At 44.0% G+C, this 27,461-nt stretch overlaps 1 protein-coding gene across 1 annotated transcript in view; it reads right to left on the bottom strand.

The window, feature by feature from the left end:
* Window positions 1–22,688: 22,688 nt before the first annotated feature.
* FRMPD4 (FERM and PDZ domain containing 4) overlaps window positions 22,689–27,461 on the bottom strand; it is a 787,588-nt gene continuing 782,815 nt past the window's right edge. Inside the window, exon 19 of the mRNA XM_044391879.3 lies at window positions 22,689–26,638. Within this exon, the coding sequence (XP_044247814.1) occupies window positions 25,314–26,638 (1,325 nt within the window). The 3' untranslated portion in view covers window positions 22,689–25,313. The remainder of the gene's footprint in view (window positions 26,639–27,461) is intronic.

Here is a 27,461-nt window from a genome sequence, read left to right as displayed (position 1 = left end):
GAAGCTGAGGTTGGGTCAGACAAGGCCAGGAGGCAAGGAATGCAGGCGACATCAATCATGTCGTATACCTTAAATTGACACAATGTCGTATGTTAATTCTATCTCAATACAACTGAAAAAAAAAAATCCCTATTCTTAGCCTAAGGGGCTTTGGAATGGGACAGAGAAAAGTGCTGAATTTTAATGGACCCTCTTTAACTGAAAATCCTGGCCATTAAATTGATATTTGGGTATTTCAGCAGAGTTTAAAAGAAATAGAAAATTTGAACATCCGATTTTTTCAAAATTTACCCAGGGTCCTTTGAAAATAAGTCAAATTTGCTATAGTATTCCGTTTTAACCATTTTAATAAATATACTAGCAGATTTTTGAATCAGCACCAAATCTCTGTATTTGAATGAACTTCCTTAAGGTCTACGGAGTAAATGATGGATTAGTGCTAATTATCTGAAAAACACGTGCTAAGAAAGCATTGGAATGTTTTAACTGCCAATTAAATGCCACGAAAGTGCATTTTGTACTTTTTTCATTCTCACGAGCCCATCAAGGTGATGTTGCTCATAAAGCTAGAATATTCTAAGAGACAGCAGTGAGGTTCTTGTATGGACTAAGCTAGGAGAAGGAGACAGATGTTTCAAATGATTTTCAGCCTGGATAGCTTCTCTTCCATACTGTTGGGCAGCACCTTTAGAACCCTACACATTTTTCAAAAAGATCCCAAGTCCTCGGCTGAGAAAAATTCCTGCTTCTTCTGGAATGGGCCCCACTGCTTTCCACTTTGCATGAAGTGAATTGATTTCCCATGTAGCCGTAAATAAAGCCCAGCTTTGACTTTTCATCAGATACACGTGTGTTCTACCACTCCTTCTCTCTCAAATCTCACATCCAGAGTGAGATCACAAACTTAAAACATATTTAGAATATGGACCTTTACAGGTGACTCTTAAGAGTAGTGGTTCTCAGGGCACCTGGCTGGCTCAGTCAGCGGAACGTAGGACTCTTGATTGCGGGGTTGTGAGTCCCAACCCCAGGTTGGGTGTAGAGATTACCTAAAAATAAAATCTTAAAAAAAAAAAAAAAAAAGAAAAACAGCAGTGGTTCTCAAAGTGTGGGCCCTGGTCCCACCTGGTGTTAATATCACCTGGGAACATGGTAGAAATGCAAGTTCCTGGGCCCCACCACAGACCTAGTGAATCAGAAACCCTAGAGACGGGCCCAGAGTTTTAACAAGCCCTGCAGGGCATCAGCCAAGTTTGAGAAGTACTGTCTTAGAGACTCCAGGATCAACTGACTACTATTTTAGCGGCTGGCCGGGTGTCTCACATACTGAGGATACTCAATACATTTTCCGGAGAAGGAACCTAAGAAAGACTCATTTAAGACATAATATTGGAAGAGACAGCCTAATGGGCATAGTATACCTTTAATCTTTATAAAGGATCAATAGAAGAATCCATCACGCAGACAGCCAATGACTCTTACGTCACTGTGGTTGAAGGTGTTGTGTTGACTTTGCGACCAAGTGTCCTTTACTCCATACCCTGTTGTGATAAATGAGCTTACTTCGGGAAAACAGTTTGTCTCTGAAGAAGAATTAAAAAAAAAAAAAAAAACCCACATAAGCCAAGATCTGCCTTTTTGGCTTCGGGCTGTCAGGAAACTTACTGCCTTCTCCGCTCTCCTACCCCATTGTGCCTTTTGCTTGTTCACGTGAGTAGCCTCAAAGCCTTTGGAAAAGGCAGGGTATAGGTTTGAGATAAGAAGGTGCCCGAAGGGCCGCCAAAGGGCCGCAAGCAGCCCTGAGGCCAGGGCCAGCGAGCAGACACCAGGCTGCCAAGGTGACCTTGATCTCTGAGGACAATGCAGCAGCTTGCACCTGAGAGCACTGCTCGGGTAAGACTCTGGAACGTTTGGTAGCACAGGGGTGCAAGCTAGAGAACGTGAAAAACCCTGAGGGAATGGCAAACAGGAATTTCTCGAAAACACGCCCTGAGCTCCTCCTCTCTTTGATCAGCTGGGCGACGTGGGGGAAGGGCAAATTTAGTGAAGCTTGTCTTTCCAGTTGGGGGCATGCGTGGGCTCCTTCTGTGGGTAGATGACTGGCGGACCCTTTCTATCCTGTAACGACACTGAAGGAACTTGTATCCTTGGCCTGGGATCTTTCCAGCAATTATATCCTCGTCCTGTTGTGACAACCAAGCAGCGGTTTAAAACAGATGAGTGAGGGGCGCCTGGCTGGCTCAGTCGGTAGGGCCTGCGACTCTTGACCTTAGGGTCATGAGTTGGAGCCTCATGTTGGGCATAGAGATTACTTAAATAAATAAATAAATGAAATGAGAATGCCTGAGATGTGGTGGCCTTAACACGTGCCCAGAAATCCTCGGCCTTGGCTCCCATCAAGAGCCACTGAATACGGGTGGGTCTTCGTCACTGGCCTTGAATGAGAATGCAGCTTTCTCGAATGAAGGAGACGCTTCTGACCCCTGAGGCGAGGTGATGTGACCTGACTTCTACCCACCGTCTCCTTGGGTCCCGCGCTGTGGAGGCTGGGAGAGGTGAGGCTGCCGGGGCGCAGTCGCAGGGAGGAGACACTGCAGGAAGCCGGCCACACTGGAGAACCATCCTGGAGGGGGCGGCTGTTTGCGTCTGCCCAGCCCTCTCGCAGCCCAGGGACTGAAGAAGCCTTGAGAAGACGGCAGCCTCAGCCACCGGCTGACCCTAGTCACACGAGAGATCCTGAGCCCGAGCCCCCAGCAGAGCCCGCTCAGCGCCCCCAACCACGAGAGGTAGGACTGATCAAGGAGGGCTGACTGGGGGCACCGGCACGGGTTGGGGGGTATTACACGACAGTCGATTTGTGCAGCCCCTACCGGGCATTTTTCATCCCGGGGCTTTGTGGTACCCACTCCCTGGGTTTTCCTCCTGCTGTGGCTCCCCTTCTCGCTTCCTCAAGATCCCATCCTCTTCTCTTTCCATTCTTTGCCCTTTCCTTGGATCGCATCCCCCCCATTACTCCCATGACCTCAATTAGGGGACCAGCCCTGGTGCTGCTGAGAGAACAGGGACACGTTCAGGTCGCTGGCAGTGACCCCCGATCTCATCCCCAGCACCAGGGGATGGATCATGATTAGTCTAAATCAACATGGGGACCCCGTTCCCTTTGGCCATTGAGTCGTTTGGGGGTGAACATTTCTTCCAGTGCTGGCTCATGAGCTGAAAGGGGAAGTTTGCTTGGGAGTTTCCCTTCCCGCATAAAGACATTACTAGAATGTACAGGCTGGCGGGGAGGACCTCCTGGCTGTCATCCTTTCCCACTTCTTCCCGCTTGAAACATGCATGTTACGTCTGGAGACGGAGCTGCATCTCAGCCTCGGAATAAAGAGCCAACACGCTAGGGATGGACGAGCGCAAGAGAGAAAGCATTTGGTTTCTTGGTAGCATTTCCATCCCCCGGTCTCACTCTTCCAACTGCTTCCCTCTGTGTTTTTTGTGGAGGGAGAAAAATCACATATGGAACCCTCCGCGTTCTGCCCGAATTTCCTTGGATACGCTTTCCTGGTTCTGAGGGCTACTGCCCCAGTCCCCGTGCGTGTTGCATCTAACTGTTCCCACTGGTGACCTTTTTTTTGTTCTACCAACAGGCTACTGGACCACGGCGGCTTTCAGCAAGAGATGTCACAGCACACAGCCCTCTCGGGCAGCCGCAGCTGAAGAGCGATGGCGCGGAGCTGGGAGACCCCAGCTCCTTCCTCCCAAAGTGAAACAGCCCAGAGCCCCTCCAAGATCACAGCGACTAAGTAACTAGGATGAGAATCAGAACCCAGGCAGCCTTGGCCCCGAAGTCAGAACTCTGTTCTTTTTGAACTCTTGATCGCACTCTATTGAAATAACAAACCCAAGAGTAAAATGACTCACAGCCTGGTCAAAATCAAATTTCTGTTTTCATGTGCCCTATCACTTCCTAGTTCTTCTCCGCCTGTACAATTTTTATATATTTGCAAAAAAATATTTTACAGCATTTTATATTTGATGTACCCCATGTATTATAATACGCATTCTTTCGCATCTGCTGGTCTTCTGTCCCTAAGCCCCCGCTCTGCAAACCTTGCTTCCCCTGCCCTTTCTCTACCTGTCATGAAGACAACTAGTTTTAGAAATGGTAGAATGATGTAAATGTGCAAACACCAGAATTTGGCTTTGCTACTTCTGGGATGTGTGATCACAGGCATCTTTTGTCATTTCTTTGTGCCTCATTTCTTCATCTGTAATACTGGGATCATAATACAAGGATTTACCTCCTAGGGTTGTTGGGAGGCTGAAAGGGGTATCATCTATCCTTCCCACGGAGTACATAGAGCACTGTAAGCGTTCAGCGTACTTGCTGGTTATATATCGCACACCTGTTCTTATGTATATTTCTGCCTGGCAGGTCAAGGCCATCTTGGCCGGATATTGGCTTCTTTAACTGCAATTTTCTTTCTCTCCATTGTGTATGGATGTTATTTCACAACCAATTTTTTTTCTTTTCTTTTTTTTTTTAGAGAGGGGTGGGTCGGGGGAAGGGACAGAGGGAGAGGGAGAGAGAGGAAGAGAGAGAATCCCAAGCAGGCTCCATGCCCAGCACGGAGCCCAAGGCAGGGCTCGATCTCACAACCCTGAGATCATGACCTGAGCCGAAATCAAGACTCAGATACTTAACTGACTGAGCCACCCAGGCGCCTCAGTTCCTTCTAATTTTAAATGTTGTTTATGAGAAGTGTGATGGCTGCCTGATTCTTCTGCCTTTCTAAGTAATGCATGATTTTTATCTGAACAATGCTTAGAAGATTGTCTCCGTACCTCTGGAACTCAGGAACATCATCGAGACGTTGCGGGGCAAGGGCCTTTGACTTACATTATTACCCCTACCTGGATCTCAGTGGGCCCTTTCGGTCTGCAGCCTTGTCTTTCTTCAGAACAGGAAAATCATTCTTTTATTATCTCTTTAATTATTCACCTCCCTTTTGTTCTTTTTCTGCTTCTAGGACTCCTGTTACTTACATATTAGAGTCCCCGACCTCTTTTCTTCGTGTATCCTATCTTGTCCTTCCTAAATTCTGCTTTGGTAGTTTTTCTCCAGAACTTTTTCATCTTCCCAAACTGAAACTTTATACCCATTAAACAATTCTCCCCCTCCCCAGGCCCACCACCATTCTCCTTTCTGTCTTTATGAATTTGACTATTTTGGATATCTCACGCAAAAAATTTTTTTAAACGGGGGGGGCACCTGGCTGGCTCAGCCAGTAGAGCGCATGACTCTTGATCTCAGGGTTGGGATTTCAAGCCCCATGTTTGGTGCAAAGTTTACCTAAAAAGAAAAACAAAAAATTCAGATATCTTACATTAAGTGGACTCACACAGTATTTGTCCTTTTGTGTCTGGCTTATTTCAATTAGCATAACGTCCTCGAGGTTCATCCATATTGTAGCAGGTGTCAGGATTTCCTTTCTTTTTTAGGCTAAATAATATTCCATCATATGGATGGACCACATTTGGTTATACATTCACCTGTCGATGGAGATTTGGGTTGTCGCCACCTTTGAACTATGGTGAATGCTGCTGCCCTGAACACCGGTGTCCGCATGTCTGCTCAAGGGGCTGTCCTCGTTTATTTTGGGTGTATGCTCAGAGGCGGAACCGCTGGGGCTTGTGATAATCCCATGTTTCATGTTTCGAGGAGCCATCACACTGCTTTCCGCAGAGGCTGCTCCAAGTGACATTCCCAGGGGCAATGCAGGAGGATTCCCTTTTCTCCACATTCTCGCCAACACTTGTTACTGTCTGTTTGGCTTTTTTTTTTTTTTTTTTTAATAACAGCCATCATCCTACTGGCTGTGAAGTGGTAGCTCCTTGTGATTTTGACTTTCATTTACTTAATTGTTGGGGCATCTCGAGTGCACTTGGAGGTCCCCGATCCTCTTCTCATCAGTTCCCACTGCCTCTTCTATGTGATCCATTGAATTTTATTCACTTATTTGCTGAATATTTGTGTAAATGTGTAACGAACAGGAATGAAGACCAGTGAACAAAATCCACACATTCTCTTTTAAAATTAAGAAATTATTTGCTTTGTTGGCTTTCAGCTCCAGAAAGCGTTTTTCTAATGCCAGATCGAATTTCCCTAAGTGTTCTCTTTCATTTTCTGTTTCAGTTAGAGGCACTACATCTCTCCCACCTATTATCGTTCACTAGAAGCTACCTGTTCTGGGGCTTCTGTTTGCTCTCCCTCTCCTTGGTTACGGGGCTCTATTTGCTGAGAGGTCCCCTTCTGCAGGAGGGTGACGCTGTTGGTGCCACCTCCCCCCCCCCCCCGGGGATGGCAAAGCCCCGTCTCTGCTCCGATGGGGGGGGGGGCGTGAGGTTGACCCCCAGGGAATTTCCTGGAAGAGAAAGTCTTTGGCAGAAGAAAGAACCAGTGAGCCCTCCTAGGTCAATACTCACAGAGGCAGATAACACACGTCCTGGGAAGGAGTCATGCATCAGCAACTTCAGAAGATTTAGTTCCTTTTATTACTTCTACATTTTTCATTAGGACGTATTGTGCGCGTTCTGCTCCTGAGAAAGAAAATCTGTGTGAGATGGTTGCAACGCTTGCTCTACGATAAACCCAAGCTCTCGTGGATTCAAAAATGTAACCCAACGTTTACGGATAAGCTCTCTCTAGTCTCCCTTTTGGGCGAGAGAGGGCAGGACTTGAAGTGTGGCCACTCGTGGGGCAGAGATGGGGGGGGGAGAAGCTGCTCAAAACGGCTGGTGGGGAAGTTTGAACTTGGGGCCTGGGAACGCAAGCGGCGGCACTGGGAGGGACCCCACGGGAAGGCTTCGGCTGGACTGGCCGTGGCTGCGGACCGCCGGTCAGGCGTCGTTTCTGGGAGGGCGTTTGGGGACGAGGTGAACATTTAGATGGGTAGACTGAGTAAAGCAGACGGTCCTCCCTAATGTGGGAGGGCCTCATCCAAATCAGTTGAAGGCCTGAACAGAACAAAAGGCGGACCCACCCTCCACGAAGAGGATTCTCCTGCCTGTGGGCCCAACTGGGACACTGGCTCTGCAGATGTCGCATTTGCCAGCCTCTAGAATCTCATGAGCCAGCTCCTTGTAATGAGTCTCTTTCTCTATCTGTGCACATTCTATTGGTTCCGTTTCTCAGGAAAACCTTAATGCGCTTGCTCCCCAGGGATATGTGGAGTTCTGATCTTTGGCCGGGTAGCTCACCTTTTGTCCCTTGGTTCCCTGGAGAACAAAGTCCTTTGCTGTTGTTTCCCTGTAGGATGGCAGATACTACCGCCCTTTGTAAAAACAATTTCAACATCGTCAGAAACACACACTTACGTCCATAAATGCACTTACTTATAGATTATACACGCGTACCACCCCATTAATAAGTCAAAACTATTACATGCATTTACTTGCAAATTAAATAAATGGATCACTTAATATGGCAAATGTGCAATCCACTACAAAAAGATAAAAAAATAAAAATGCAATTTTCTTCTCTTACCCACGCTGAACAGTCTTGTTCCTGGGGTGTTTGCAGTGTATTTGCAGAGCACTGGCTTAGAGATCCCTGCCCAAACTGAGGCTCTGGGGAGGAGGCTGCATGGGAGTTGGGAGAGGAAGGCGGTCTGGGTCTCCAGATGACGTCACCATCTTTTCTTTTCACGTTACACTCTCTGCTTACACCAATGCATCTCCAACCTAGTGAGAAGCTTGGGTCTCTTTCTTTCTTTATTATTTATTTTCTTTCCTGTGGCTTTCTAGGTGATTATGTTTAGTCACTTTGGAAAACGGCTGAACTAGACTAGGCTGCGTTCTGTTGTCTTTTGTGAATGGTCATAGCTTCATAGGAGTGAAAGCTAAAATGTATTTTTTTTTCAGGAAGATCAAAAATAAAACCAGAAGCAAATGCTGGTTTGTGCCTGAAAAGGTCTGAGAAGGAATAAGTTTATGAGAGATACATGGTTTGTATAATTTTATTGATTTTGCTTTTCCTTCTGAGTTTAGTACTACCCATCTCTTTAATTTTACCGAGATTGAGCTCTCTTTATACTTTCCCAGCTGCTCGGGGAAAAGCTGACATGAATTAAATTTCACTTTCAGTCTTGAGCACGGGCTGTGTGTGTGTGTGCGTGCATTCCAACTTTGAATACCAGGCATTGCCACAAAAAAGTAGACGTTTCTATCTATTGTTCATAAGGTAGATATAATTAATTGGTATATTTATTATGACAATTTCCTAGCAAACAATAATAAATTGTCTCGGCCTCGAAAAGAATTAGGTGCATTTCAGCAATTTTCCAACATGCGAGGTAAAGTATCTCCAGAAAGTGGTAGCTTTTTCTAATTTGCACAAAGGTACCATATGGGCTAATGGCAACCTTTTTGGCTGGGGGGTTAACTAACTGTTCTAGTGACTTCTGTATCAACTTCCCAGCTCTGGCCTCCGGACCGTCCCCCAAATACACTATTCTCTTAAGAGTGTAGAGTGTAGTGCCAAGTCCCATCAATTTATTTGGCAACCGTTAATGGAGGCTTCCCCGTGGGGCCTGCCCAGTGTCCTACGGGGTTGGCCTGCCTGGTCTGGAAGGCACGGCTGCGCACCCTGGCACAGGGGCCCTAGGGCTGACCGGAAGCCACGCAGGCTGAGCTGAGAACCCCATCAGATGCCTGCCTTCTCGGCAGTCCCTTGATTTCAAGGAAATAAAACCACGGGGCCCAATAACAGAGGCACAAGGCCCTTACACGCGATTCTCTCATTTTGTCACCAGCGCAACCGGATCACCTAGTCATTGTTATCTCCACTTTAAACGTCAGGGGGGTAGGGCTCAGAGTGGTTATGTGGCTTCCCGGAAAATAGCATAACTGGGATTTGAACTCAGGTCTGTCTGGCTCCCATGACCACAATTCCAAGGTTCACTGGTCCCTGACAAAAAATGACTCTCTCTCCTGCCTCTGGCTACGGAAGCATTTGGCTTCTCCTCACAGTTGATTAAGGAGCAGAACTGGTTGTTTTGTCCTTTGACCACGATTCATACCCAAGCGGTGCATGCTTTCTAGGCTGAGGGAAAGTGACTGGCTCCCGAATGGACAAATAAAACTGCCAAGTCAAGGCCAATTAATCAGCATTTTAGTAAAGGACTGCAAGACTTAATATGCCACCTTGTTAAATCTGGTAAACATTAACTTGGCGCTCACAGATTCATCCAAACGCATAAATTTCATAGAAAGTTCTGCACATTTGAAAACAATTTATAAATTAAATTTTATTCTTCATGACGTTCCTGAGTGTTCATGGAAAGAGCCAAGAAATTATAAGCAAAGGCTGATTGAATGATTACTCATAAGTAATTTCAAAAGTGAATTATAAAAACTGTGTCATTCTAAATATATGTTTAGTGTGGGATACGGGTGATTTGTTAACATTTTATTTTCCAACTTCTTAATTTTCAAATATATAGGGAAGTTGAAAACAATAGTGCAATAATCGCCGTATACCCATTACTTAAATCCAACAATTAACACCATTTTACCGTATTTACTTTGCTTATCCAGCGACCTTTGTTTTTGCTGAATCTCTTGAAAGCTGCAGGAGCTGTAACGTATCACTCCTGTATCGCCTAAAAACACGGATATATTTTTTGTGAACATAATCACTTATCACACTTAAGAAAGTTAATAATGTCCCGATAGCATATAATATCCAGTCCATATTTGAATTACCATCACCGTTCCCTGTATCTGTTCTCACGCACCATGTAACGAACACCCGAACCCTTGTTCGGTGCCTTCACGGAACAGCCCTTCGCTCAGCTCACGGTTCTGTCGGTTTGCTCCGCCGGCTGGGCCTGGCTGGGCAGTTCTGGCCTCAGTTGGGTTCTCTCACGCAGCTGTGGACGGCGCCGGGTCAGCCGGGCGGTTCTGTTCCTGGAGGCTGCCTGGCTCTCAGCTGGGGTGTTGGGGCAATTGAGGCACACGTCTCTCCTCACCCAGCAGGCTTGCCAGAGATTTCCCATGTGCTGACTCTTTAGCCTGTAGGCCCGCCTTTCCGATGATCCCAACTCTCTCCTGGGCCTCCACCCCTGTCTTTCCATTAGCTTCATCTTCTCTTCATTACCTCAATTAGCCACCATGGCAACACCTTGACTCTGGAGAACAGTTCTGGCTTGCTGGATATAGCATTTTCCGGCAATCTGGGCTTCTAGCTAGTTTCCCTTCCTTTGTCTGCCTGTGTACTTTTTGACAACTGCTCCTGGCCTTCAGCCGTCAACCCCAGGAGACAGTGCTCCCAACTACGGAAGCCCACCCCATCTGAGCATCCAAACCCGTGTAGCCAGAGCCCCAACCTGTGGGCTAGTAAGACCACCTACTTCCCCTTAATTCGTGGGGCTCAGTCTGACTAGGAGGGTAACTGAAACCACCCCCTTTCATCCGTAACTCCCTTCTGCCCAGCCTGGCTTCCTGATGTTTCTATCCCTTCCCCCCACCGGGGCTTGCTGCGAGGGGCAACCTCGACCACACAGCGCAGAGAACAGCAGAGGAATTGCTGGTGCTGGAAAACAGGCGGGGGCAGCCTTCGTACGCGCACGTCATGACTTGTAGCGTAACGTGGGGAGTTTTCGGGATGTGAGCTGGGCGCTCCGAGTCGAGGACCAGAGCCACACTTCTGCCTGCCCGTGCGTCCCTCTTCCCAGGCCCCCGAGCAGAGCCTCCAACCTCTCTCTTTACAGAGCTTTTCTTTGGTGTGAAAGGGGGATAACAACAGAATTGTGTGGGAGATTGAAGGAGGACAACCCGGAACGCCCTCTGGAAATCAAAACACTGTGGAAGCCTAACGAATCGTTTCCAAAAGTCGTGCTGAGAGAACGACCCCCTGAACAACTTTTCAAGTGGCCAGTATTGTTAACCGTAGCACAGCGTCGCTCGGCAGATCTCCAGGACTTTCTCGGCGCGTGCAACTGAAGCTTCGTACTTCTTAAAAACCTGCCCGTTTGCCCTTCCCCCAGCTCCCGGCAATCACCGTTCTGCTCTCTGCTTCTCTGAGTTCGACTGTTGTAGACCCCTCATTTAAGTGGAACGTGCCACATTTATCTTCTGCGACTGGCTTATTTTACTTTGCAAAATGTCCTCCAGATTCATCTGTGTTGTTGCCTATGGCAGGACTTCCTTGTTTTTTATGGTGGAACAATATTCCAGTGTGTGTGTATCACATGTAATGATACATATAATGCATTATATAAAATGTACAAATATAAATACATATATAATGCATTATATGTACACACATATACACATATAAATATATATAATGCATTATATATACACACATATACACATATATATAATGCATTATATATACACACATATACACATATATAATGCATTATATATACACACATATACACATATAAATATATATAATGCATTATATATACACACATATACACATATATATAATGCATTATATATACACACATATACACATATAAATACATATATAATGCATTATATATACACACATATACACATATAAATATATATAATGCATTATATATACACACATATACACATACAAATATATATAATGCATTATATATACACACATATACACATACAAATATATATAATGCATTAATGTACACACATATACACATATAAATATATATATAATGCATTATATATACACACATATACACATATAAATATATATAATGCATTATATATACACACATATACACATATAAATATATATAATGCATTATATATGTGTATATATGATGCATTTTCTTGCTGTAGTCATCTGCCCATGGACACTTAGGTTGCTTGCATATTGTGGCTGTTGTGAACACGGCCACTGTGAGCATGGGGTGCAGATCTCATGAACCATTGAGACATGGAGAGTGAGGAAGAACCGGGCTTGGGGAAGCACTGTGTCTGAAGCCAGGAGCAAAATGAGGGACTCCACCCGCTGAATGATACCGGGAGGCTCATCTTGGTCTGCAGTCAGCAGAACGACCCAAACGAGACCCTTCCCGGGCTCAGGACCTGGGTGGGGACAAACACCGCCTCTGGCTATGGTTAGAAAGCCCACACCTTCCTCCAAATGTGTTTGTTTTTGCTCACTCATTAAGAATAATAAGAGTGAACATTTATTAGAGCTTATTATATATCAGACACTCTCCCCAAGACATCTATTAACTTGTGTATTTCTTACGAAAGCCATATGGCAGGAGCTCTTGTTTTGTTCCGGGAAGCAAATTCAGGCTCAGAGACTGACTTTGTCTTTGCCGGTAATTTATTTAACACAGGTTTATTTACTGCGGGAATCTTAGAAGCCAAGAGCGCACAGGATAATGTCTCTTAATAAGCCAATAAAGAAAGAACATAGTCTGAACCAACAATAGATTAATCACGCCGTTGTTCCACGCAAGGGGAGATGAAAGGAATAAAGTCCAAATTGAGTTGAGGTGTTCCTTCCTCGGAGTTGGTAGCGGAGCCCGCTCTGTCAACCCCAGCGTCGGGTCCGCCCCGTTGCTAGGGCGCGTTGCTAGGGAACGCGGGCGCTGGTGGCGACAGTAAGACGATCGCCGCCCCGCTGTTGCTACTGCGGGTAAGAGTGGTTTAAATGCCCCAAGGTCTTGGGAGAGCTTTGGAGCTCAGCGAAGGGCGGCCTTGTCCAGCCCCAGCTGCGGCGGGGCCCCTCTGGGAGCCCTGCGCCTCAGCGCTTCTCAGTGACCGCGGATGAGGTGACGTCATCCCGTCTCAGCTGACTTCACTCTTCTAGCAAAACAACTTTACTCATAAAAACAACTCCATTTTTGTCATACACAAATGGATTTGAAATCGTGTCAAACCAATATACAACAGCTGTTTTTTTTAAGGTCTTATTTTTTAAGTAATCTCTACATCCAAGGTGGGACTCGAACTCACAACCCCGGCATGCTCTACTCACTGAGCCGGCCAGGCCCCCCCACAAGAGCTTTTTTACCCCTGTCTTACAGATGAGAAAACTGAGGTACACGAACACGAGGCGCCTCAGCCAAACGTCACAGCTGGGACTTGGCAGGGCCGGGAAAAAGAGAACTATGGATTTATCACTCCACTAACCAGAAAAGTGTTTCTAACTAAAAAAATAACTTCTAAAATCTAAAAAACAAACACCTAAGTGCAAAAAGATTTCTTTTATTAATGAAAACTTTTACAGTAATAAAAGCCCCAGTTTCTTTATAAAAGCAAGGCCCTGTAGGAAAACTTTTCTTAATAAAGCTTGTGAGAAAGAGCAGCAGTAAAAATACTTGCGAAAATAATTCTATGTATCATTAAATCTGAAAATTAAAAAAAAATCATTTATAGCTCAGCGACCACGGATTCGTCCCAGGAGAGTCGTACTCGGCATTGAATTATGAGTCCCTCATTCCCAGTGCTACCTGGTGGGGCATTCCATTCTAGCAATACTTCGAAGCAGCTAAAATTAGAGAATTAGCATAAAGCCAGGACCTAAAGTGCTATTTGGAGCCCAGGCTTTATTACTTTTGTTCATTCAATAGCAAACATTTAACGAGTACCTGCTCTTTGCCAGGGGTGTTCTATGCTTGAGAATAAATAGAAATAAAACTCATCTCTGTCCTCAAGGAACTCAGTCTTTTTGTTGCGTTAGAGATACAGACCCGCCCCTGCACCGCTCAAGAATGAAGGCCAAAGGGCCCACCGAACTGGAAGGTTGGAACCGCCTGGGGGAGTTCCGGTGGGTCGGCAGAGCGGGGCTTACAAGTAGAGAGAGAGAAATTGAAGCTTGGGGAGGTTCAGAATTTCCCGAGGGGATGTAAATCACGGATTCAAGACCCAGAACTGGAAGCCAGGATTGTAGCGGAAGTGAGGACGAATCTCTAATATCGCGGGCCACCAACCCAGTGTCATGTGACAGATGGTTCTGAGGTGCTCCAATCTGTTCCTCTAACATCACCTGCGCTAATGATTGCATTCTGACCATAGTGGATGAATTGGTCATTGATTACAATGGTTCCCAAAGTGTGGTCCCTGGACCGGCAAAGAGAGCTTGTTAGGAAAGCAAATTCCCCGGCCCCACCCGGACTCACCGAATCCGGAGCACTGGGTCCTGGGCCCAACCATCTGTGCTTTAACGAGGTCTCCCGGTGATCCCGGTGGAGCCAGTTTGTGAAGCACTGTCTTAGAAGTTTAGAACAGCTTACTTTCACATTTGTTTGCTTGTTGATCGGTTGTGCAAATGTTATAGGTGCATTTCATGCATTTGATTAGCAGTGGGGACTAGATTCTTGCTACTTCCTGTATTGGCTGGTGGATCAAACACACAGCATCACCTGGGCGCTTGCTAGAAATGCAGATTCTCAGGCTTGCCCCAGAGCTCTTAAGCCACTTTCTGTATCTTAACAAATGCTCGGGTGATTTATACGCACGTTAAACCTTATGTCAATACATAAAGAGGGTCCGCGGCATTTCAGTTCAATCTTCACAAAAAAGACATTTGTTCATCTTTTCAAGAAACCTCTACACCAAATGTGGGGTTCGAACTCACAACCCCAAAATCAAGAGTCGCATGCTCCGCCGACTGAGGCGGCCAGGAACCCTAAAGAAACCCATTTATATGGTGCTTGCTGTATGCCAGGTACTGTTCTAAGCACCGGGAATACAAATATGAATTAGATGCAGGCATTTCCCTAAGCAGAACAGACTAAAAAATGAAACCTAAAAAAAATAATACTGTGTGAGTAATGCAGTAATGGAAGCATTAACGAGACATAGGGAGCTCAGAAGAGGGAGTGTTAGAGGGCCAATCACAGAGGGCTGTCCGGGGAGGTGACCCCTGAGGTGTGATTTGAAAAACATATAGGACTTCATTAGTTGGATAAAGCAGAGAAAGAGCTTCAAGTTGGAGAGTTATTTTCCTTGAAAAAAGGCCACTTCAAATGATAATTATGAATTCAAGAAGTATTTTTCAAAAATCAATCATTATTATACTCTAACCTGTACTTATTCCTGTGTTTCCCCAGGCACCTGTGACCTCTACTGTGCCTTCTGTTCTGTATTCTCAAAGACAGATAAAAATGTCTTCCTGAATTTAGTTATTTTTTCCATTATGCTATTTTATTTAAGATTCGTTCAAGAGTGATTTAGTGATATTTTTACATGATTAAATGTTATAATTATAATGTCTTATTTCATATCCATTTGCCTTTAACAGTATAAATACTGTGTAATAGAAAAATAATTCTAAAATATAGAGTCATCCTTTACTCGTAACAACATGAATGGGAGACATGTATAGCCTTGGTTTCAAGAATAAAATTTTTTTTCTTTTCAAACTGCAATTTACTCCCAGGAATGTAATTCTTATTTAATGAACCTGAAAATAAATGGTAGTTGCACCCCACCACACAATGGAGAATGCAATTTACATATATTGTTCTGTTTCCCTGATCTCATCAACTGTGTGGTTATGGGAGGAATCGGCTTAATAGCAACAAGCCATGGCTTGGCTGTTCTTGCGCCTACCTAGTAATGCAGGACTTTTCTTTCCTGTTAACATCTCACCCAGTCTCCCCCGGGAGCTCTTGATGGTAACTCACATGAGTTGACCAAAAGTTCTGTCCTGAATGTGGGACATCCGCCCTGTTCTTTTGCTTTAGTTCATCCTTGTTGTGATCTGCTCCCTATAAGCAGGTGGGGAGCACCTCCGTTTTTCCCCAAGCCACTTCATCACGATAGAATCTGAGTCATGGCCAAGGGTGTTCCCTCCAAAGATTCCCAAGCAGCCCAGAGGCAGAATGTGTATAACTTAGAAGCGATACAAACCACCATCCCCAACCTCTCCATACTTTGCCATCTAATCCTTGACACATGCTGCTTGTCCCACAGGATCTGATCAGCGATTTGATGTTGAGGAAATGGTCTACACCTATGGACAAAAATGAAAGTAGATTCCTGCCTGACTTCATATAAAAAAGTGGATTTCAGATGGATTAAAGGCCTAAATATGAATGGTGAAACTATAAAGTAAAGAGAAGAGGAGGTGGGAAAATCATTTCTCATAAGGGACTGCGGAAGGACTTTTAAACAAAACCTTCAAGGCATACATCATAGGATTAAAGATTGGTGGGCTTGATTATTTCCATACTAAGGCTTTCTGTTTTCAAAAGGAAACTATGGACAAAGATTACAAGTGATGGACTGGGAAAAGTTATTTGCAATGTCCCAAACCAATGAAGGCCGTATATATAAATACATAAAAAAATCCGTAAATCAACACAGAAAAATAGAGAACTTAATTGAAAATTGGGCAAAAGACATTATAGGAAATTAAAGGAAAAGGAACCCAAATGGTCAATGGCCATATGAAGAGAAGCTCACATCCTTTATCAATCAGAGAACACAAATTAAAACAACAGAGAAATATAAATCCATCAAATAGGCAAAGTCAAAAAGCTGGATAATTCGCACTGTTGGTGGGATACATCAGTCAAAGCCCTGTGGGAGTGTGTAGACGTGTGCTGCCATTTTGGTCACATTAAGTTTCCCTTGTGATCCAGTGTGTGTGTGTGTGTGTGTGTGTGTGTGTTTGCATTGTTGCTCCTTTCTCAGAAATCCAGGGAGTACTAAAGGAGTACTCCACTAAAGTCTGATTCAACAATATAGCTTTATACAGCTTTGGAAAATCAAGGGAGAGAAAAAAAGGGCCACAGAATCTAGAAAGAAACGAGCCCTGTTCTATATTCATCTCTGCTGGAACCCACATGGAGGAAGCAGCATCCTTTCAGGGTCCTCTGGCCAGGAGTGCCAAGTGGGACATGGTGGGGGGTTGAACTTGAACGAGTGAGCTCCACTTCCAGCTGAAGAACTTAGGAGCAAGCAACCTGAGTCGACTTATCCCCCTTTTCATAAATACTTGAGAAAGCCATGGTTACACTGGTTAAAGTTCAGCATCTTTAATAATTCATCTGCCAGTTGAATTATTTGATCTAACCTGGTCTTGAAGTCATAACTTGACTCTAAAATGAGTGTGGTGAAAAAAGTCATATTGCCACAGGAAGCTTACCTATGGACTTAGCACTAATAAAATTCTGACCCGCACAGGTCAGTACATCATAATTATTGGCATTTGCAGCCCCAGAGCAACTTGGCATATTAACAGGGAAATATGTCTAGAGAATGGGCCTGGGCCAGGGCAGAGAAGGCTGAAGGCTGCGGGTCCTGAAAGCCTTTCAAGTCTGTATTTCAAGTGTCTACCCTATTTCTTCTGTCCAGAGGAATATGTGATCTGTTGAGTTTGTAGCTGAGGGAAGAGCCTTAGAGGGCATGGTGGACGGACCCTAAGGTGGTCCCCCATGATTCCTGCTTCCTAGTAGTCACGCCCTGTGCAGCCCTCTCCTCTTGTGTGTGGGCAGAATCTGTGACATGCTTCTAAGTGACAGAATGTGGCAACAGTGAACTAATTTTGGAATTGTACTTACGGTCCCAACTCAGTTAATTTTTTTTTTTTTTTTTTAAGATTTTACTCTTAAGTAATCTCTATACCCAACCTGGGGCTCAAACCCACAGCCCTGAGACCAAGTCACATGCCCCACCGACGAGCTAGCCAGGCGCCCCCCAACTCAGTTAACTTTGAATTAATCGAAACGGAGATTATCCTGAGTGGGCCTGACTTAATCAAGTGAAAACCTATAAAGGAGGGACTGTACCCTCCCTGAGGTCAGAGCTTCTCCTTGTGGGCTTGATAAAATAAGGAGCCATGTTGGAGATGCCCCTGTAGCAAGGAACCGTTGGCAGCCTCTGTGACCCGAGGGCAGCCTCCATCTTCCAGCAGCAAAACACCAGGGCTACTTGCTAGTCATACAGCTGCAAGGAATTGAATTATTTAAAAAATCTGAATGAGCTTGGAAGCAGATTCATCCCCAGCTGAGCCTTCAGATGAGACTGCAGCCCAGCCAAAACCTTGACTGCAACCTTGTGAGACCCTGAGCAGATGAGCAAGGTAACCTGGGCCCAGACTCCTGAGCTCCAGAAACTGTGAGATAATAAATGTGTCATTACGTTTGTGTTCATTTGTTACACAGCAATATAAAACTAATACAGGGGGTGGGGTGGGGAGGGAGGGAGGGGGAAATAAGGAGGGGAAAGAAAAGGGAAGAAATAATAGATAGTGGCAATTAAGTTTAAATTGGCTTTCATCAAACTCTGAGCTCACATCTTCCTTTATTCTTCACCCTATGTATATTTCAGACTGCAGAATGCATTGGGTCACATCTGAGTGGACTTGGGTGCAGGCTTGGAACCCAACCAAGAAGGAAGTTGGGCCCAAGAACTGGTAGGAAGATGAGGAAAAGCAGAGGAAATTTCCAGCTCTGGGCTAAGGGCTGGTATGGAGTCAGACTGTGTTGGGAAGGACACGTTTTAGGAAACAGACTGCTTATGCTGGCTGTTAGGTCAATATTTGCCACAACACTTGTCAGGCATTCACAAACTAATGTGCACTCGACATTCTACAGCAGATTTTCAGACCTTGGGGAAGAAATAGTTATCCATGCAAATCACACATCATCATCATCTAAGAAACCCAAAGGCTAAGAAAAAGTGAGTATGCATGTGTTTGTTTGCATCATTCAGGGGGTACTCAGTTGTCTTTTGACCTGGGACTTAGGAAAGGATTTGGGTAAGTCAGAACCCAAGTCTAAGGAGGCAGAGTCCTGTGTGAAATGGGTGTCATGTACTAACTGATCAGAGTTGGCTCCTTCACTCCAAACCTAGACAAAGTCCTGACTTACTTATGGTCCCTTCCTCAGCAGACTATCAATTTCCCTCTTAGAATTTACTGCAATCTGTCATTGTTCTGTTTATTTTACTCTTCTTGGCTTTCCCCCTAGACCCACACTTGCCCACTAGACCTCCACGTGCCACTAGCCACAGGTGGGTTTTAAATTTAAATTAATTAAATTATATTGACTTAAAGATTCCGTTGTTTCATCATTCTCGCCACACTGAAAATACACAATAGCCACATACGGCCATTTGCTACCATATTGTGCATCACAGATATAGAAAATGTCCATGATTGCAGGAAATCCTATTGGACAGTGCCGAATGCTACCTGTTCAGCTATTTTCACCACTGGCTTCAGACCCTTTAAACATTTGTGTACAGGCAGTCCTCATTCTGCATGGGTCTGATATGCATGAATTTCAGTTACCATGGTTTTAGCTAAACACCCGTCCCCCAACAACCTGGTTTAAACTTCAGTTACCACGGTACGTTCACCGTGAATCATTGCACAAAGTACAAACTTTGCGATTACCTTTTCAATCCCAAAATCACTATATAAATAAAGGAGGTGCATGATGAGCAGTGACCAATCACATCACTTCTTGCAATGCCCCTTGGCCATTGGCCACAGAGCATCTGCTATTCAGCTCAGGCACAGACAACGAAGCAAGTAGTTGTGCTGCCTCCTTTCCCAACCACCCCCCGAGTGATAAAGCCACATAACACTTTATGAAAATGGATGACCAAAAGAGGGAACTGGCCCAACAAAGATGAAAGTACAATAAAGAAACACAAAATAATGCTGGAAGTGAAATGAAAATAAAATGTAAATGGAATGATAGAAAAACTAGTCTGATTATGGGAATGCGGACACAGCCTTCATTTGAGACTGGACATTCGCAGCCGGAGGAAGGCAGTGAGGGCGAATTCATTGACACGAGCAAGGAGGGTGGCTGTGATGAAGAGGATGCAGCTGTCCCAGAGGAAGTGACACTGGAAAAGAAACTCACCGACATTAAAGGAACTCTTGGAGACATTTCACAACATCGGAAGCACGAACGAGAAAATATGGGAAGCCGATCCAAATTCAGAAAGCAGTATGACAATTTGCCAAAGCGTAGAAAAGATACGCACACCAGATTATAAGTTGAATGATGAATAAAAGAAGACAGGCACTGTTCACATCACCCTCTATAAGGTTTTACCAAAAAGGCCCACTTCAATTCTCAGTTTCTAATGTTTTAAATTACTGTGTACTAAATAAATATCCATTTGACGATATTTTTTCATGTTCCCATATATTTAAAATTGACAATAAGATAGTAATGTTTCCACAAAAATCTTTATAGGTCATGGAACAATTGTAGTTTTTTCTCATTGACTATTAAGTTCATTTTGTATGTTTCTGGCTTGCTTGGTCATCTTTGACGTCCTGTGATGCCATGCGAAGTGAAGACTGCCTGCAATGCTGAAGGACTCTGAGCCCCTCCTTTCTTGAGGAATGACCCATCCTAGAATGGGTGCTCCATTTTTGGCGAGGACCATGTCAATCATTGACCATCGTATCCCACCTCCAGCCCCTAGCAGTGTTTGCCCAGATTAGGAATGAATGAACAGACTCATCCTGCCTCTTTAAGTGGGTGACAGAAAGGAGTCATGGATCATTTAGTGAAAGGGCAAAACGAGCAAGAGGTACTAATCTAAGTGAGAACAGAACCATTACTTGGTTGGAGGTTACCAAGAAGGCTCAGCTTCCCGAATCCCACACACCTCCACTGCCAAAGCTAATTCTGCCCAAAGTTGTGAGTGACTATTCTGCAAAGAGAATTTTGGTCCAGGATGTAGAGTACAAAATGAGAATTAACAGGTAGAACAAAAAAAACCCCAAACCAACCCACAAACAACTCAATGCTTTGAGGTTAATGTGTAACAGAAAATTGAGATGCGATTATAAATACGGAGGCAAGATTGGAGAAAGTTCGGCTGAAGGCAGGAGGTTAATTTCAAGTTTAATGGTGAAATAAGCTATGTGGGATAGATAATTGGCTATCTACTTATTTCGGTGACCCAGGATTTAATTCATTCCGTTATTTTGTGCCGCATTAACATTTGATAAAGACATGGATTTCCTATGTATAGGCTTTGAAATTAAAAAGTGAGTGGGGTAGGCCAGAGAACAGGGAGATAATTAAAAAGTATCCAGCTTAGTGATGTTCAAGTTCTTATGAATAAAAATTCAGCTCAAAAGGTTAGATTCCGACTCTGATCTTTCAAAGCAGAGAAGCTATCTCTGCAATGTTAACTTTGAAGGAAGATTTGGGATGTTATGTAGAGAACGTTTTATCATAGTTTTTGGACCACCACAGGGGAAACCAGCGCTGGAATCCATGTAGCCAAACTGAAAACTAGTCTTACACACACACACACACACACACACACACACACACACACAGGCACACAGCTCCTCAAACACCTCCCACCTCTAAGCACCCTTCCACCCCCCAAAATGCGGAGACAAAATCAGGTTAGAGAGAAACAATGTAATATACGTATTTTGATCCCTATGAAGATTTCTAAATGTTTGGAAAAGATAAGGAATCACCTGAACAGAGCTGATTTGCTCATTTCCCAATTTAAAAATCAGTCAACACAGTTATGAATGGTAAACCAATCAAAGAGAGGGGACTTCTCCCATTGCCAAACCAAGAGTAATCCAGGAGAAATAGAGTGATATCCTGAGTAGCTCAGAAGTATCATTCAGAGAATAGCTGGCATTTAGAAATATATGAAAAAGGAACATAAATGAAGACTGTCTTTCTTAAGACGAATCATCATGGCAGATGAAATCCATAGCAAAAGGAATAGATCCATTGCAGTGTTGCTGTACTGGTCATTATTCCAATATTTGTTGTTCTTTCTTTTCTGGAAAATAATTTGTGATTAGACAGATTCCAGTTGGGCCTGGGGGTCTGTGTTAATTTCAGCGTCTGAGGGAATTACACTGGTTGCCGGATTTTACTAAAAGCCTAATCCTGTAGTCGTGGTTCACCTGAGAATTCCGTCTTTCCACGTCCCTCATACCCCTTCTGGCCAATCCACTCACATAAAATATGCTGGAATGGGGACTCAGCTAGAAGGGCAACTGCAGCCAGACCAACTCAGAGTCAAATGTTAAATTCACAAACCCAGACAATACTAACATCTATATCTATATGTATGAAGTTGAAAGATGATGCCCTAAATCGTTGACGAGGACTGTCCTTGGGGGTTCGGTTTATAGGAATTTTCACTTTCTTCGTTACTGACGTCTCCAATATTTACTTGATAACATTAAATAATTGATTTTTAAAAGTGTGAAAACGGCATTGTGGTTGTGTTTAAAAGTCATCTGAAAGAAGTTCTTACTAAATGAATTGGTGTGTGAGAAGTACATACCGATTCGTTATATGATTGTGCCTACTTTTGTATATGTTTCAAAGTTTTAGAATAAAAGATTAATAGCGATACACTTGGAAAACCAGGCTGGGGACTAAATGTAAAGGACCGCGAGTACAGGGGCACCTGGGTGGCATGGTCAGTCATACAGCCAACTCTTGGTTTCGGCTCGGGTCATGATCTCGGGGTTCTCGGATGGAGCCCCACGATGGGCACTGTGCTCAGTGGGGAGCCTGCTTTTCTCTCCTTCTGCCTCTCCCCCCGCCCACGTGTGCTCTCCTCCTCTCTCTAAAATAAATCAGTCTTAAAAAAAAAAAAAAGGACCTCGAGTTACAAGGAAGTTTTATTCTCTAGTTCAGTGGTCTCCCAACTCGTGTGAATGCAGCCCTACCTGCGACAAGATTTTTGCATACACGCACCAGGCATATGCTTATTAATTGATTTATTTATTTAAAATGATGTACATATACCACCATACTATTATGCCATTATAAAACATACACAAACATAAAAAAGGCTAGATAAAAATAAACACAAGGATCATTCTAACATGTTCTTCCTACACTCTAGTGGACCTGGACCCCACTCAGGAGCCCCATGTGTAGTGAATGGGGGGGGGAGGGGGCTTGAGGTTTTCGAAGCACTAAAGAGTTTGTAAGAAACAGAAACGTACCGGAGCACCCATAGGTAATGGGAGATGATCTGGAAAGACCCAGAGCTGCTTCACTGAGGCCTCTCAAAGAACTGGAATGGACTGAAAGCTGTTCTAACTGGATAGGATTTGAACAAGGATCACCACTTCCTTGTACGCTCCTTTTAGACACAATGCAACGCACATAATTCATCCTGCACATACAGGCAGGCGACAATATGCATATAAAGCAAACATCCCGCACACATTATCTTCGGCAATATATTTGACGTAATGACTATGATGAAATTATCTTAACATTAAGTATTTACTCTGCCGGGTAATGCAGTAAAACCTTCACACATGTGATTGTACTTAAAAGTCATGACAATCCTATGGAAAGAGATTTTCATTTTACTGTAAGGACATCGAGATTTAGAAAACATTGATTAACTTTCCCAAGATGAAAGGGATAGAAAATGGCAGAGTCCGAACGTAAATCAAGAAGTTTCTGACCCCAGGCCCCATGTCCTTAACGATTAAACCATATTGCCTCCATAGGGTATTAACAACAGTGTCCAAACCATAAGATAGTTGTGATGGTTAAATATATGTGATATGTTTCGCACATTGTCTGACATAGAACACACATCCTATTAATGTTAGCATTTTAGTACACAGAATATTTACCAAAAATTTCCACAGTAAACACCATTAATATTTATCAATATCAAACACCAATATTTATAATTATAAGAAAATAATGTATTATTTAAACATTATTTATAATAACACACACCTAAACTCCTTTTGTTTGCTACCATCTAGAAATATGTGTGACTTTTGCGATGGAGTCTCTATGGAACGACTGATGAGAAGCGATAGCAATATAGACTGTTTCGCCTCCTGCTCGGTAGGCTACAAAAATGAAGTATTTGCACCTGGCGTACTCCCGTCGTCCTTTAAGGAGCCATCGACACAGACCGGAGAAGGTGCAGCTTAAGCACTAAATGACCCATGAAGTACATATGTACATATCAGTTTGATTTGACAATTGCGGCTTGCATCCTTTTGCTTTGACCCAAAGATACATTTGTACACAGAGTACAGTTCTGAAAACTACTGTACACTCCATCGGTTTCACGTAAAGTGGTCAAATTTACCACGTGTTTGGTTTTTTTTCCCTCAGCTGTCCTATTTCTATCTACCAATCCAAATGAGAACTTCTAAATACTTAATCATGGCTTCTATATAAGGCGAGCCATCTCTCCCTGGTTTTCTGGAACACCCGGATTTGAAACAGTCCTAATGTTAGGTTGGGATTCCAAATTTGGTTGGAAGCATTGGCCCCTGTAGAGGTGACGCACGAAGCTCTATGAGGAGAGCTGTGCCTCACAGGCTGGTGTCCGGTCCGCCTTACAGGACTGGATCTGCACTTACTTCGATGATCATTGAGTGTTGCTTTTTGTAATTTTGCAAATACTTCACTGAATGTTCTGTCACTCTTAATGGAATTCTAAGTTTCGCGGTTGAGTTGGGGTGGGGAGGAAGATGATGTCTTTGGTTTATATATTTTGACATTAAATCAAAGGAGATCTCTCTTTTCATCAAACAATTGAATCTTGATATTATTAATCCCTTTCATTTTATGTAATTAGATAATCTCTAACGCTAGGTATTACCTAGGAACCTGCCCATCATTACCTCTATTCTTCTATTTGGGAACTATTTTAATTACAGAAACATCGTGAAGAGCATTTGTAGTGACACAATAGAATCCACCCCCACCCCATTTCTAGTCCGAATGGCAGAAGCCAAAGTTAAATTTTATGTCGGATTCTTGGAAGAAAGCATGAGATAACCGAACGCTATGAGGAAAAAATTAATTTATTAGATATATTCTCTATTAATTCATAATAGCTTCTTGGATTTTAAATGTCTTCTTTGCTAATTCCAATGCTTAAAAATCATAATTTCAAAACAGAAGTATTGTTTTATATACATTGTGATTTCTTTCTCTCTCTCTTTCTCTCTTTCTTTTTTAACTTCTAAGTATGAATGATATGGTCTCCAAGTATCCGCTTGGAGGGAGAGGGGATAGGATTCATTGTTTTGCTCTAACACGGTAGAACTTCAAACTTCACATCATATACCTGGAGTTTCAACTATATGAAAAATAGCCGAATGTCATCACTTTCTTGGATATTTCTTTTCCGTGTATATATATGTATAATATAAACAGAATACATCTGATTAGTACATTTCAACATTTCATCAGTGTGACTTTTATCTCCTATTTTATATAAAATAACAAAATATACAGAGAGAAGAAAGGAGACATCTGTTCATCGTACACATAAAGTAAATAAACGTTCATGTATGGCTTTGCAAAGGTAGATTATGATGTGACTTTTAGACTTTACTTATTTAAAAGCATCTTGAGAGAACGCGTTAGTGTGCTTACGAGGGCGGCCATGGTGGTTGAATGTCGCGCCGAGAGTCCAACATTAGGATCCCCACTGGTCTTTCCAGTGGCTGCCTCTGCAGCTTTCAGGAGACAAATGTAGTTTATGACCACTTCATTGATCTTCGCTACGATTTCCTGCCGCTGTGTTTCTGAGTTCACGACTTTAACTAACCGCATGCAAGCTTCCGTTAGGCAACAGAGCACTTGAAAGCTGGAAGTCATAGCTAGGAGCATCTCCTCTGGGCTTTTCTCGGCCATCGCCAGTTTCCTACAGGCACTTCCCAACTGTCTGGACTCGATGGACAACAGTTGCTTGTACTGCGAAAGCGTAAGGTCATATGCTTCAGGGCGTGACTCCTCTCTCTTCCCCTTTGTTGCCCTGACAAGGCAGAGCAGCTCATTGGCATCATTTTGGGCTGCGAGGAACCCATCGGGCATTGCATACGTGCTCTCTTTTAGGGCATTGATTCTTGCAATCCGGGCATCGAAGGCCAGGTTGCTATAGTCCGCATCGTCTGGGCCAGTCAGGTCTTCTACCCAGACCTTCAGCACTGACCCCCTGGTCAGCTCCCCTCCTTGCTTCCGAATCCCAACAGCCAGAGGTGGGCTGATTGGTTCTGGCATGGCTTGAGTCATCTGTGGTCGAAAGAGGCAAGAGACCTGGCGGGTGGCCTCTCCCTCTTCTTCATCCTCATCACCGTCTTCATCCTGCCCTCGATTCAGGAAACAGTAGCTGAAAGGTCCCCGGCATCTCCAATTGCTGCCTTCCAGCTTGCGCAAGGGTAATGTCCTATACAGCTTTGAATCTTTGTGGGCCGCCGGGGACCTTTTGTGAACTTTTCCCTCGGAGCTAAAGAACATCGAGCTTTGGGAAAAACTTTTGGTGAGCTTCTTCCCCAGGGGGAGTTCTGCTCGCCTTTCCGAACCGGCCTCCTGTGCTTCTGCGATACCTGGACACTTTAAGCTGACCGCACCCTTGCTTCTCTCTTGGAAGGTCTCCAAACCTACAGATCCCGAGAGGGTACTGCTGCTACGTCTCAGAGCCCTCTGGCTGGGGGGTGTTCCGAGGCTCCCCCCTCTTAGATCCAGTGGCCGCCAGTTCACAGCCTCTCCATATGCCAGATTTGCTTGGGAGAAATCATTAGGGTCTTGATTTGGAATTGGCACCTTTGATTCCGAGGGGATGTGTGATGGTAGCAGGATGGGATCAGCTTCAGGATGTTGAGACCAAGCTGAAGGCATGCCTCCTCGTCTCTCCTTCCCAGGCTCTGTCAAAGCTACACTAGGGGTAGCAGAGAAACAGAGAGAATCATTAAGCATCTCATGGGTGGTCATTTTCACTGAATCTCTACGTGCTTTTGTCATTTCCCGAGGAGGTACTCTAGAACGGCCACCATTTGGCAGGGTCACCCTTTTCAAAGACTGCCTCCTGAGATCTCATCAGATTTCCATTTCAAGACAGTTCGGGAAATACAGGGAATCTGTTATTTCTGAAACTACGCATTTCTTTGGAATTGGCTAGCAATCACGATCGTTTTCAGAGACCATGGCGTTTCACGACTTGCCTTGCCCCCAGTATTTATCTATCAGTGTTCAGACATGTAATTAGAAAAGACATGTAATTAGATCCTAGATCTCGACTATGCAAACATATTTATGACACTGAAGTTTCATTTCAAGGGAGTTAGGTTAATCCTGGCATCCGTTATCTTTTTTTTTTAAGTGGTCTAATTTAATTAATGCAAAGTAAATAAGGTCAACTTTTCAAGAGGACCCCACAAGGTGTGCCTAGTACAGGGTTTGAAGCAGAGACCCTGGGCAAGTTGCCCAACTTTTCTCAAAAAAGTTGTCATGTGAATTTAAATTAAAAAAAAAAAGTTGTCATGTGAAGAAAATACTTCCGCCTCACAGAATTTTTGTGAGAAGAGGGAAGTTAGGGGAAAGTTCTTTGTAAACCACGAAAGATTAAACAGCTTGCTTTAATTAGCGGTCAAGACGCTAGTGGAGTGATGAGTTAAGCAACATTCATCGACGGGTTTCCCAAGGCAGGTGATGCCAGCAGTGGGTTTCGTGAAAGGAGATCATCTTAAAATGGCAGGA

The sequence above is a fragment of the Ursus arctos genome, chromosome X (genome assembly GCF_023065955.2).
Source record: "Ursus arctos isolate Adak ecotype North America chromosome X, UrsArc2.0, whole genome shotgun sequence".
Classification (NCBI taxonomy): domain Eukaryota; kingdom Metazoa; phylum Chordata; class Mammalia; order Carnivora; family Ursidae; genus Ursus; species Ursus arctos.
The sequence above is the reverse complement of the archived record's forward strand: the minus strand, read 5'-3'. Positions and strand labels throughout refer to the sequence as shown.